This window comes from Hypomesus nipponensis, chromosome 28 (assembly GCF_054491055.1).
Source record: "Hypomesus nipponensis isolate SF chromosome 28, ASM5449105v1, whole genome shotgun sequence".
NCBI lineage: Eukaryota > Metazoa > Chordata > Actinopteri > Osmeriformes > Osmeridae > Hypomesus > Hypomesus nipponensis.
The window spans coordinates 9585001-9599380 of NC_140388.1; the positions used below are offsets into that span (position 1 = coordinate 9585001).

The 14380-nt window shown below is 50.3% G+C and overlaps 1 protein-coding gene across 1 annotated transcript; it reads right to left on the reverse strand.

The window, feature by feature from the left end:
* Window positions 1-2365: 2365 nt before the first annotated feature.
* On the reverse strand, window positions 2366-14006 carry disp3 (dispatched RND transporter family member 3). Its single transcript, XM_084694589.1, has 20 exons — window positions 12971-14006; window positions 12603-12822; window positions 12144-12280; window positions 11259-11393; window positions 10954-11114; window positions 10617-10756; window positions 10164-10255; window positions 9807-9959; window positions 9322-9483; window positions 7214-7360; window positions 6959-7095; window positions 6510-6679; window positions 6064-6191; window positions 5758-5933; window positions 5535-5661; window positions 5293-5438; window positions 4822-4981; window positions 3370-3483; window positions 2986-3158; window positions 2366-2722 (listed from the first exon to the last, which is right to left on the reverse strand). The coding sequence occupies exons 1-20, from the start codon at window positions 14004-14006 to the stop codon at window positions 2366-2368; spliced, it is 4071 nt and encodes a 1356-aa protein (XP_084550715.1).
* Between the last annotated feature and the right edge of the window lie 374 nt (window positions 14007-14380).

Here is a 14380-nt window from a genome sequence, read left to right on the forward strand (position 1 = left end):
ATGCAATACCATGCTCCACAGAGTAACAAGCAGCCCAATTGTTAGGCTTTCCATCACAAACAGCTGTCCCCGAAAAGAAAAATATACAGAAAAATAACATTCATATTTATAGTGGCAAAGTGTAGTTTCAGACCGGCTCTTTGTTTTTCAGTGAAGTGGTGACCCGATAAAATATTCACCTGCTGGGAAGAACATTTAGGTTCTCTCACTGTGCTGCTGCATCACAATGCACCAGGAAAGACCTGGTGAGGGGACTGACAATCAGTTGTGTACATTAGCACATGAAAATTGTTATGCCAACAATTGATCTTCAGTATGTTAGATGGTTTTCCACAAAGCGATAAGGCATGACAACTGATGGATGACATGGGAAATGCATATAATTGTTATTATAGCTCTCACGCTGGCTTGTGAGACAGTTTGGCAGCAGTCTAATAGTCTTGCTCTCCTCACAGTCTTGATCCAGAGAAGTAGAGACCCGAATAAACAGCAAGGACAGGGATGGCCCTTTACCTTAGCTGCAGTAATGACAACAACCAAGGCCTTTCCCTGTCAGAATACCAGCTTTATTTCAAACAGCAATACACACTTACAAGACTTGACTCCAGTCACAGGAATGGTGTGAATTAAAGAATTCTCGTGGGTGGGAATGGTCGCGTGTGCGGCGATAGAGACACGCGGGCTGAAGGTGAAGTGGTGCTAGGAGTCTGAGCGCTCTGCTGGGCCTTGAGAGGTTTACAGTAAGTCCTCCTGAGTGCTGTTTAAAGCATGCAGAGAATGTGTGGAGTGTCTTCACCTGAGAGAATCACAAGTGGTGCTTCCTATGATCTTCTGTACCTGCCTCAAACATTTAGTCATTTAGCAGACGCTTTTATCCAGAGCGACTTACAGTAAGTACAGGACAATCCCCCCCTGAGGCAAGTAGGGTGAAGTGCCTTGCCCAAGGACACAACGTCATTTTGGCACGGTGGGGAATCAATCCAGCAACCTTCTGATTACTAGCCCGACTCCCTCACCGCTCAGCCATCTGACTCCCTTAAGCTGAGAGGACAAATTCACACAGCTGACAAGAAGGTTGAATTTCAAATTTACAGGAGGCAGTAAACTGGTCATGTCATTGATATTTCTGTTGTAAAAACACCTTTGTAAAAATCTAAACAATGTTTTGGTGCGTGACTAAATACTTGTTTTTTGAGGAGTTGTTGTTGGCAACAGGTAGCCTTCTGACACGTATTCATCATGCATTTATCAGCATGTGAATCTGACATGGGCTAGATTTATTCCAACAAAAATAAACCAAAAGGTACAACAGGTAAGATTATTTCTGTAAAAAAAGCAATATTTCAGTTGTGTAAGGTAATCAGTCCCTGTGAGTGCTGAGTGTTGGTTAACAACACACAACTCAATGTCAGTGGAATGTTCATTTCTAATTTAATAACAGCCGTTACTTTCGAGCAAATTAAGTTCCATCAGTCAATCAAGCTGGAAGAAAGCGCGGAAGTTCAGACAGGAATTGGGAGCGCTGTTTCTAATTTTGGAATTTCTTTTCAAATGCTACCTGTTGCAGCTGTTTCATTTATACAGTCCTCCAACCCATCTTCACGATCATTTTGTCATGATGAGAAATATGATGTGCGAACATTCCAATGGTGACAATATTGCACAATTAAATTCTGTAGAAACTCATTGCGATATAGTGCAAAGTTGTGACATCTCCTTACAAACAATACTGTGACACCCTGAATATTCACTGAGTTATGATTAAATATCTAATATCTATCAACACTTGTCCCAATCAGACGGCAGAGAGGTCACAGGTCATGGAACACCCAATGACTCCTGAGGGTGTCTCAGAAAAAGTCAGATCATCGGTATGCAGCTTTTTTTTTTGTAAGGATACTCCCTCAAAGTAGCTATATTATTACACCTCACTTTTCCATCTGGCAATAAATAACGCAACAACAATGGTTATATTTTTGTTGAACCGAATCACAATGAAAAGTGAGGCCTACTTGGTACCAAACGGTGTCTTGTGGCGCTAGTACAACGATAACCACAGGAACAAACATCATTAACTGATCACGTGTGGAATCAAGTTTGACCATGGAAATACTACAATGGCAACCGTGTGCTTTCAAGTAAAGTGCGACCAAACCACCCGACCAACCATTAGTTCACCCAAGGGAGAGATCACAGACATGATCTCGATTGGCATCAGCGGCACAAGACCCAGCTGACTTGTGATTATAAAAGCTCCTTCTACAACTCTAGGCTGGGACTGCGGAGTCGGCAGGACTCCTGCAGTCATGACATCTTCACTTTTGACAGTTGAGTTGACAGTTTGACAGTTGAGCGACAGTTGGCCTCACATGGTGAAGGCGTGCCAGGTGCCCCATCCCAGTAGCCCTCCTGCCCAGCACAGAGCCGCTCCGAGGGCCGCGGTCGCCATGACAGCCAGGCCGGCCCTGAGCACGGCCCTGGGGGGCCTGCTGAAGCAGGGCGGAGCCATGGTGGCCAACATGGCCGCTGTCACCGTCAGGGTGAACAGGATGGACACCGCTGTGTTGATGGCCACGATCTGGCCGAATTTGGCGAAAGGCACAATGACACAGAAAAAAAGGGGGACTGTTGAGATCACCGTGGTGACGGCGCTTGACACTATGGCGACGCCCACGTGGTTGACTGCCTCGAGAGCCCGCCTCCGCCGCTTAGCTGGAAGCTCCTGGAAAACACAGAGACAAAGGATGTTAAACTACCCCCCTCGCTGTTTGCCACCGCTGGGCTCCTATTAAAAAATGAAAGTAATTTTGTTGAAACCCAGAGATCAAGTAAACAGAACATACTCATTTGGAAAATATCCATTAAAAAATGATGTGCCTCAAATATGGATGAATGGGTTCAGAGTGAGAGAACGTTCCGCAAACAGATTTGTCCCCATGTTTTCCTGCTCCCTGTCATCAAACACGGCGCTGGTGCGAGTCCTACCAGACTGTGAGAGGGGGTTTCTGGCAGACAATCCCCCGCCAGAAGGTAGCCTTCCACCAGGTGCAGACAGTAGTCCACAGAGGAGCCCACCAGGATGGAGAGCGAGATGGCCTCCACAGCCCCCATCTCCCAGCCCAGCACGTACATGATCGCCACCACCAGACAGATCACCCCTGGACACAAGCAGGAACAACCCAGTTAGCCCGCCTCCAGCCGCCCCCCCCCCCCCCCCCAAGGAAAACCAGACAAGTAGTGAAGCCTGGAGAACGTAGTCACCTGCTTGTTATTCTGAGGTGTCTCTCTAATGCAACCCAATTCCTGTGCCTAATTCTCGAGGGCTCGTTATACCAGTATGTAACTCGTGGTGCATAATAAGAGTCTTACCCAGGATGGTGAACAGGATGGGAAGCAGCAGGAGGGGATGGGCAGTGAACACAGACACAGCCGCCACACAGATCACCAGGGACAACAGCAGACTGCAGAGGGCGCTCTCCACACCTGCTCTCCGCCAGGAAAGAGTCAAACCAGTGACGAAAATCTGCTAGCAACTTCGAGGGGAGGGGGTTGGGGGGGGGGATTATATGACATTTTCTCAAGAGCAATTCCTGAGGGGGACACCAAAATGACTGCTGTAACTCATAGCACATTTAAAAAGCACCATCGTGTCCATAATCAGCAAAGCGCTTTCATTGCGTATTATTAATATTATTGAAATTACATAGTTATGTTTACAGTGATTTACTGGGGGGGACAAATCATATTTTTCCCCTGGGATTTACACCTATGAGTCAAACTAAAGTCTCAATATGGGGACCTTTCATAAACCTTAGGTGTCTTGCTATACTGTGATCAGATGTCTATACTATATGTGCTGTCTGGATGGGTCACAGCATTAAGCACATCCAGGTAGGAAAGCACTTAAACATTTAAAACGACCATTTCAATTTTGAGGGCTTGGTTCCCCATAGACCCAATGTTAGAGCTAGATCTGCTAACTGTTTCTATCCTGGTGATTGTTGCATTAGATTTAAGTTATCTGGATCGGTGGTATTGGTCATGTGATCTTATTGCCAATCAACACAAACGATTGCCAGGTGTGTTTCCACAAATGAGTGGGTGATTGTGAGCAGTGAGAACACCTTGTTAGGTTTTGCTCAGTGGCTTGAGCAAGTGATGTGAGATCATGATGTCACAGATTCGAATCCTCCTGAACTTCATGTTGTTTAATACAGCAGCTACATTAATACTTTTATATATGAATAATTATTCAAATAATCGTAATCTAGTAGTTCACATGCAAGGTTCCCCCCTTCATTTAGTCTGTGCCACAAGGATAAGTGGCAAATGTTCTAGTGGTAAACTTATCTGCTGTCTACTGGGAGACATTGTAGTGGTAATGTCATGAAATGGATTGTGTTGGTTCACTGGTTAAGTGCATGTATAACGTAAGCAGAAGCCTTATAGAAGGTTCTTGGGTTCAAATCCCAGGTCTGGCTTCACTAATGTTGTCAAGGTATCTTTACAAAACAGAACACTTTACCTTAAGGATGTATTAAAAAAATGTTCATGGTGTGTCGGAGCCAGTGGTTAAGCATGTGTAACATGTAAGTTGAGGCTGAAGTGAAGGGTGCTGGGTTCAAATCCCATGTATGTCTTTATATAACTACCCAAAGAAAGTAGAAGCTGATATTTTGAATGTCATGTCATCCACAAATGAGTGGATGATTGTGAGCAACAAAAGCTCACGGCTAGGTTTAGTTCAGTAGTCAGAGTATGAGATGACAGATCATGATGTGAAGTTGAATATGAAAAATATACTGCCAACGCTCAACTTGCCTATGATCTCCATGAAGATCTGCTTCCAGTGTTCGCATGTCTGGAAACCTCGACGCAGAGCAGAGGATTGTGGGAGGGTGGCAAGCTGCTCCTGCAGGAAGTTCTCCCACTGAAGAAAGTCTGAATGTGTCTGGAAGGAGGATTTTCCCTTGTAGGTTGTCTTGGAAACAAACACAGCAGGAAGTTAGTACAGCACTTGCTCATCCACAGGGAGAGATTAAAGTTTCTGAATGGGGAGTCAGATGTCTGAGCGGTGAGGGAGTCGGGCTAGTAATCAGAAGGTTGCTGGATTGATACCCCGCTGTGCAAAATGATGTTGTGTCCTTGGGCAAGGCACTTCACCCTACTTGCCTCGGGGGGGAATGTCCCCTGTACTTACTGTAAGTCGCTCTGGATAAGAGCGTCCGCTAAATGACTAAATGTAATGAAAATGAATGATGATAGTGTGCTTTGAGCTACTGTTGTACGTACAGACTCGAAGGCCATGGACAGCCAGTGCACCCTGCCAGCGCTCAGCCCTACAGTCCCGTGAGATAGTTGGCCAGGCAGGAGGTTGGGCTTGGGGAGCGAGTGACATTCAGGGTGGAGGAGAGGCAGAATAGATGACAGCTTGTTTCCTGGGGAAGAGGAGGGATAAGGAACAAGGGAGAGCAGGAATAGGAAACATTCACATCTAGATTTGTCTGTCTGGCTGTCATTTGTGTGTCGGTTACCTGAAGGTAGACACTGTGCTCCCCCCGGCTTCACCAGCTCTGTGTTAGCACTGATGGCTTTGCACAGTTTGCAGAGATACCCAATTTCCTTGAAGATGTCAAATTCTGGATCCAATATGATGCTACCCTTTGAAGACAACGTAGAGAGAAAATCAATGCCAATAAATTGAACATTTTGCTGGATGAAAACATGCTTTATAAAATTATCCAGCAATCTCCTCACCATATCTCCTATGACATGGTTGTCTGTGCGCTGTGTGCGGTTGACTCCCAGAATACCAAACACCACAAACACCATGGCTCCTGTGTCCACCAGGGGGCGTACTGCTGGCTGGCCACACCCACCTCCACTACAGGGGTTGAAGCCGGAGGTCTTCGACTTGGTGGCCGACGTGTCATCTTTGAGATACATAGAAAAATGTATTTGCCTTGGTTGGCAAACCAACAACACGTGAGCCTGAAACGGCATTTTCCTCTTGCGGTTGGATACCAGTATGTAAATGATGCCTCGTGGCTGTTTCTGGCTTACTGGAGAGCGGCGAATAGAAGGAGCCTCGCGTTGCTCCATCAGGCCCGGAGCCGAACACACAGCCTGGGGGCTCAGCACACACTCTGCTGGGGTGAGGACTGAGCCGGTGCTGGGCGTAGTACAGTCTCCTGGGAGGCACGACAGAAACTCTGTCAGTATCATCTCGTCGGATGGAGCTTCTCCATCTGACTGATGTGTTTATTTTACATGTATATGTTTTACATTTAAGCTTCATTTACAAACATCATATGAATAGTGCTTGCAGTAACAACGGTAGAGAGTCAACGATCAGAATTGCTTCGTTCAATTATTCTAGTATTGTGGTTGTTAGAAAACCAAGAAAGGTCTTTATTGTCAGAATGCAACAAGAGCAGTCTTTTACAGTTCTGTGGACAGCACAGTCCAAAACAACAACAACGGAAATATTCCCTCCTGACGCCACCAACCTGCTGTGATGCTGCGGGCTCGAAGCCACGTAGAAGCTGAACTCTGACCTCCAGCCGTGGTGCGGGTCGCAGGCTAGCGAGGTGAGCATCCAGCTAGCGTGGGGCTGGTAGACGTGGGAGACGCACACTGTCATGCGGGTGCTGTAGTTGCTGTTGGGTCCTCTGTAAGCCTGTCAGGAGTCAGATGGCTGAGTGGTTAGGGAATCAGGCTATTAATCAGAAGGTTGCCGGTTCGATTCCCGGACGTGCGAAATGACGTTGTGTCCTTGGGCAAGGCACTTCACCCTACTTGCCTCGGGGGAACGTCCCTGTACTTGTAAATGTAAACTATAAATCGCTCTGGATTAAAGTGTCTGCTAAATGACTAAATGTAAATGTAGGATGACTTCTGGCCTTCGGGGACTGCCCAAGGCAGGGGTGAAGCACGGAAGCGGGGGGGTTTTCCTCACCAGGAAGGACGGCACGTCTCCGTGCCCGGAGCCAAGGGCCCTCCAGGGCGAGGGCACGCTGGCGTTGACAGAGTAGCGGTACCGACTGACAGACGCCCCCGTGTCTAACTTGAAGACGTACACCGTCAGCAGGGGCCCTGGGAAGGGATACGTATCAAACATACTCGTTCAACGGGGGGGGGGGGACTGTCATTATTCCGGTGAGCCGTGTGGTGAGATGGGTGTTCTCTGCCTGAAACGGCAGGAGGGAGGTACCTGTTGTGTTGGACTTGGAGCTGGGCTTGGCTGGGCTGTGGGGAGACTGGCTGGCAGGATCCTGGTCGTGGTGGAGGTGACTGCCAGGTGGTGATGAGCCAGAGTGGGCGTTGGTGTGTAGATAGTGAGGCTTCTCCATAAACACACCTATAGCAAACCGCCCACGCCAGCAGGAATTCAAAGCGAGGCATGACCTTACTGTAGCTAGACTGAAGAGCATGCATAAACAGACACATACATTCCTTGTCTGCCTGGCTTGTTATAAAGTCGATTTGAACATCTACCTTTTTTCTTACCTTGCCATATGTTAGCGCTATCCCTACTGGGAAGATAAACCTAATTCAGCATGCACAGTGCAAAAGGCAAACACATAGGTACAGACAGAGTTTATTTTTGTTTGCGTGACATGATTTGTCATATTTTATAGTTGTGCATTTGTCCTCACTACACTTACAGTAATCCAGTCCTGCCTTTCATTACCATACTTAAAACTGCTTCAAGACACTTAGCTTTACTTAATCCTTAACATTATTTTTTTTTTGTATTAAATAATCTCTTGTCAAATCTGCATTAATCATACTTCATGTATTGAGAAGTCTGAGTTCAAGCTCAGAAGGGCTGAGGCGCAATGCGTAACAGGGGCTGCACCTTTCACAAGCTCTGTGATAAACCCTCTCATCATTTGCAATGAACTGGAAGGATAATTGTAACAGACTGTTGCGAAGAGTATAAGTATGACGGTGATAGGAAACCCAGTACTGGTTTGTATAAATAAATACAAAGATCTTTGCACAAAAATGTACGTATTATTTGAACATTCATCCAGAAGTATTCAGTAAGAATGTAACATATATGGAAGTAAGTATATTATGAAAACCTCTATTGTTTTATAATATACTCAAGACTGATGCATTCTGGGACAATCACTGTGGCAGGCGATGCCTTGACCACTGAGGTTGTTCCAGATGCCCAGCAGGTTCTGGAGGCTGGTGGGGTCTGCAGTTGTGTTTTTGTTTTTATTACACTTACCCTAATCCAGTTATGCCTTTTATCACCACACCATCACCAGCTTCAAACCATTGCTTCAACTTACCCATGAAAAAGCTCCTGTTATTCAATTATCATTCATACTTCATGTATTATGATGTCAAAGTTCAAGCTCAGATGGGCTGAGGCACAATGCGTAACAGGGGCTGCACCTTTCACAAACTGTCTGTGATATACCCACTCATCATTTGCAATGAACAGAAAGGATCAATATGATATAAATTGCGAAGAGTATTAGTATGACGGTGACAAGAAACCCAGTACTGGTTTGTATAACGAAATAAATTTTTTTTTGCACAAAATCGTACCTATTATTTGAACATTTATCCTGAAGTATTCAGTAAGAATGTAACATATATGGAAGTAGGTATAATATGAAAACTTCCCTTGTTTTATAATTTATTCAAAACTGATGCATTCTGGGACAATCACTGAACAAGGATGCATTGCCACCTTTTGGCTCCCTAAACACCTCCTCCACCATACCTCTCCTCTCCTCCACCTCTCCTCCACCTCCATAACTCTCCTCTCCTCCACCTCTCCTCCACCATACCTCTCCTCTCCTCCACCTCTCCTCCACCTCCATAACTCTCCTCTCCTCCACCTCTCCTCCACCATACCTCTCCTCTCCTCCACCTCTCCTCCACCTCCATAACTCTCCTCTCCTCCACCTCTCCTCCACCATACCTCTCCTCTCCTCCACCTCTTCTTCACCTCCATACCTCTTCTCCACCTCTCCTCCTCCACCTCCATTCCTCTCCTCTCCTCCACCTCTCCTCCACCTCCATACCTCTCCTCTCCTCCACCTCTCCTCCACTATTCCTCTCCTCCACCTCTCCTTCACCTCCATTCCTGTCCTCCACCTCTCCTCCTCCACCTCCACCTCCATTCGTCTCCTCTCCTCCACCTCTCCTCCACCTCCATACCTCTCCTCTCCTCCACCTCTCCTCCACTATTCCTCTCCTCCAGCTCTCCTTCACCTCCATTCCTCTCCTCCACCTCTCCTCCACCTCCATACCACTCCACAATAGTGGCTGAGGAAGGATCTAATCAGCACTGACCGGAACACATGTGGCAGGCGATGCCTTGACCGCTGAGGTTGTTCCGGAGGGCCAGCAGGGTCTGGAGGTTGGTGTCCGGCCGGAACAGGAGCGGAGCGTGGGTGGCTGGTCTCAGGAGACAGCAGCAGCCAGCAGACACCAGCAGGACCAGCAAATACACACCTGAACACAGGGCACAACACTGAGCAAGAGGCACTGTAGATGGGATAGACCACCGGAGGGCAGGGAGGGAGGCAGGGAGGCAGGGAGGGAGGTGTAAAGAGGAAGAAAACAGGGAGGGAGGGAGGGAGGGAGGGAGGGAGGGAGGGAGGGAGGGAGGGAGGGAGGGAGGGAGGGAGGGAGGGAGGGAGGGAGGGAGGGAGGGAGGGAGGGAGGGAGAAGATGCAGGCAGGCACAGATCAGAGGAATCCCTTTTGAAAGGGCACATGAATAGTTCATGAGATGCTCCGGCTCTCCTGATCCCAGGAGGCGGGCTGACGGCTTACCTAGAACGGTTTTGCGGTTTTCCACGGCGGGCTCTGCCACCCAGCGCTTCAGCGCCCACTGCAGTTTGGCGCTCACCACCCCAGCGCCAGTCTGAGGCGAGGGGGGGGCGTCCAGGGACAGAGACAGGATGTCCACATCTGGCTCACAGGACTCTGTGGGGACAGAGAGGGAGAGAGAGACATGTAGAGAGAGTGAGTGAGAGAGAGAGAGAGAGAGAGAGAGAGAGAGAGAGAGAGAGAGAGAGAGAGAGAGAGAGAGAGAGAGAGAGAGAGAGAGAGAGAGAGAGAGAGAGAGAGAGAGAGCCTTGACTCTTTTCTCTTTGTGACTGTTGGGCTGGGGGAAGATAACAATCTCACCTGGCTCCATCTCCACTGACAGGAGGGCCACGTCATCATCCCCATCTGACAATGGACTGTGGAGCACAGACAGACCTGCCAGTGTCTTCAACCTGGAGGGGGGAGAGAGACACAGAGAGAGAGAGAGAGAGAGAGAGAGAGAGAGAGAGAGAGAGAGAGAGAGAGAGAGAGAGAGAGAGAGAGAGAGAGAGAGAGAGAGAGAGAGAGAGAGAGAGAGAGAGAGAGAGAGAGAGAGAGAGAGAGAGAGAGAGCAATAATGAGGGAAGGGGAGAGAGAGGGGGGAGACCGACACAGAAAGACAGAGATAACGAGGGAGAGGTAAAGAGAGAGATACAGACAGAGGCAGCTTTTAAAAAAAGAGCAAAGTCTTTGTTAAACATGTCGCCTCAGACAAAACAAAACCTGAGAGCACAACAATGGCCTGAGCCAGGAAACAAAAGAAGCGGATCTTACCAGCTCCACCAGGCGTTCTCGTGCGCCTCCACAGCCTGGCTCCAGACACACAGGGCTGCAGGCATGAGCAGGGACACCCACAGCCAGCAGCAGCTCACTATCAACGCCATGAACAGACCAAAGTCCTGCACAGCTGGGATCTGACGGGTCGGACAAGGTACAGACAGACGTCTTCAGACAGCTGTGGTAAAAACACTCAACACTCTTTCAAACCAGAACATTCCACACACGCGCGTGCACGCTGCAGAGCCGAAGCGGCCCTGACAGACAAACACATGAATATAAAAGCGATTAATCCGCGAAGAGAGGAATCGTGAGCTATGGATCCACGCGTTACCTGAGAGAAGGTGTTGGCGGCGTAGGCAGCCGCGGTGGTGAAGGAGGTGAGGAAGGTGGCTCGCCCCGCCGTTTTGACCGTGTAGACCATGCGCTGCAGTGGCAGGGCCAGGTGAGAGGCCTGCCGGAAGGTGCTGATGAACACAAACACGTCGTCCACGCCTGAGGACACAGGGGAGGGCAGAGAACACGACGCCGAGCGCTTCATTAGCGGCTCGTCCCCCAGCTCGAGAACCGCACCGCCGCCTTCCGTGAACGGACTTTTGTCGGCGAGAGAGAGAGAGAGAGACGAGTTCGGTCACTCACCGATACCGATGATCACAAAGGCGGCCACTCCGTTGAGGATTCCCAGGTACCTCACGCCAAAGACCACGTGGTACAGGAACAGAGCCACCAAGCAACTCAGACCGATGCTAGCCAGGCCAAAGAAGGACAGGAACACTGAAGAAACATTCACGTCGGACATTTCAGACGCTAAGCAGACTCAAACCCACGTAGAAACACGTGCATTCAGAAAGTACAGCAGAAGATCAAGGATCAGAATAGCGTGGTTCTTGCAGTATGTTGGTGGTCAAAGTCAAGTAACAGTCTGTATATACTAGCCACATAGTACAACATAAATGAGAACTCTCAGATATCTCAGATGTCAGTGTTCTCTGTACACACAAACACACAAAAATATGGCAAGATGAAACAGAACCATAAAATGAATAATGGCAGAATGTTCTCTACAGGCCCTGGTGTTGACCAGAGAGAGAGAGAGAGAGGCCCTGGTGTTGACCAGAGAGAGAGAGAGGGCCTGGTGTTGACCAGAGAGAGAGAGAGGCCCTGGTGTTGACCAGAGAGAGACAGAGGCCCTGGTGTTGACCAGAGAGAGAGAGAGGCCCTGGTGTTGACCAGAGAGAGAGAGAGGGCCTGGTGTTGACCAGAGAGAGAGAGAGGCCCTGGTGTTGACCAGAGAGAGACAGAGGCCCTGGTGTTGACCAGAGAGAGAGAGAGGCCCTGGTGTTGACCAGAGAGAGAGAGAGGGCCTGGTGTTGACCAGAGAGAGAGAGAGGCCCTGGTGTTGACCAGAGAGAGAGAGAGGGCCTGGTGTTGACCAGAGAGAGAGAGAGGCCCCAGTCTTGACCAGAGAAAGACAGAGGCCCTGGTCTTAAACCAGAGAGAGAGAGAGGCCCTGGGGAGACCTACCAGAGAAGGAGGTGAGGATGTAGACCAGCACAGCGATGCAGGCTCCGCTGATAAGAGCCAGGAGCATGTCACTGTGGAACGTCTGCCTCACCTCGTTATCAAACAGCTCTGTCCCTCCATAGAGAACCCTCACCTGGCTGGGGCACACACACACAGACACACACACACACACACACACAAACACACACACAGACAGGCACACACACACACACATACATATGTAGCGGGTTCATCGGCTCAGGTACCCCTAGACCTGAGGCCGGTAACACTTACACACACACACACACACACACACACACAGATATACATCCAGACAGGAATACACAATGGCATGGGGTATGGTGCGTATGTGTGTGTGTATGGTGTGTGTGTGGATGGGTATGGTGTATGATGTGTGTATGGTGTGTGTGTGGATGGGTATGGTGTATGATGTGTGTATGGTGTGTGTGTGAGACTGACCTGGTGGACTGCTGGGCCAGGATGTCAGCGTACTGCACCACAAAGTCCCTGAAGCGCCTCCTCTGCTCCGCGGGCCGGTCCTGCAGAGAGTAGAAGGAAGGCAGGGGAGCCCCGAAGTGGATCTCACTCCTCAGCAGGGAGGAGGAGAGACGCTCCGGGGAGAGACTCTCGTCCACGTACCAGTAGAACTGAGGGTGAGTCATGGCTAGGCTCAGGGCGCCTGCAAGAAAAACCGCGAATCAACAAACGTGAAATAAAAACAAAGTAGGACCCCGTCGAGGACTAAGACAAATATGTGATATATATTCGATCTAGCTTCAGTTCAGGTTTTTTTTTTCTTCTCAGGTCTGGTTTGTCAGGCTTCTCACCCTGGATGTCTGCCAGGTCGGGGCCCATGCCGTCGTAGTAGATCCTGTCGGCGCGCTCGCTGGGGAAGAGGTAGGAGAGGAGGGAGCTGGGGGGAGAACAGAAGGACGGCCCCAGAGGGAGGTCCCTCAGAGCCTCCAGGGGCTTCCAGCAGAACTGCTGGAACTGGGGCTGCTGCATGAGGAGGCGCTCCACGCCGTGGATGGTGCGGAGCCGCTCGGGGGTGAAGATGTTGTTGTCCCCGGCCCCGCCCTGAGCCACAAACACCAGCTCCATCCTCCACAGGGCCTGGCTCTGCTGGTAGGAGTAGCTGGACGCCAGCCTCCGCTCCCTGAGTAACGATCTCCCTCGGCCCCCGTCTCCTTCCCCCCCGGAGGCCCCGCCCACGCTCCAGGCTGTGGCGTTTCCGCCAGGCTCTTTCTCCACCCTCTCTGCTCCGCCGGCGCCCGTCTCTTCTGACCTCGACGTGTCGTCCCGGCGCTGACCTCCGACCTCCGCTCGGCCTCCGAGCCTCGCCGGAGCTCCCCTCCTCTGACGGGCGCCGCCTGTGAGGGCGCTCTCCCTGGCGGACGTGGCGTTGAGCCCCTCGGGGTGCGAGCCCTCGGACGCGCCCGCCCCCTGCTTGCCCAGTCCCTGCAGGAGGAGGTCGCGGAGCGCCGAGGTGTCGTAGTCGTCCGTGTCGCAGCGGTGCCGCTCCCACGAGCCCAGCTGACTCTTCACGGCGATGGCGAGAGCGTCGAAGCGCTCGGCCGAGAAGTGGCTGTGGACCTCGAAGGCACTGTAGGAGAGGTCGATGTCCAGCGGGGGGCAGTAGAGGAACATGTAGGCGGAGAGGGCACAGGGCAGCAGGACTCCGGCTCCCAGCACCACTCCGCTCACCCAGGGCACTGTGTAGACCCAGCCCACGACCCTCCACACTCCCACCACCCCGCGGTCCCCCGGGCTGTTGCTTGCCTCCTCGCCCCCCTCCTCCTCCTCCTGCTCCTCCTCCCCCTCCCAGCCTGTCTGAAACAACAGCGGCTCGTCCTCCAGCTCCATCATGACACCTGTCACAGGGAAACACGGGCACTTTATCATCACTCAGCTGCCTGATGGGAATATTTTGTCGTCCTTGTACAGGAGCACAGAGACGTAAATTCTCGGGTGATTTACAGAGAATTTGTGACAGTGTGGGCCCGGGTTACTTTCTAACCCAGCATGGGAGCAGTCATTAAATCAGTCATTAAATCCGTCTCAGCGGCTGGGGGAAAACGACTTCAGAGAATTTCGAATTTTACGAGGTAGATGGAAGTTTTCTCGATGCCCCCCCCCCTCCCCCCTCCCCCTTAGAAAAAGAGCATTGCTCCCACTTAAAGATGCTGATCACCAAAGCTCACTGGAGGCTTGAAACGGGCGCCGCAATTTTATTCTCC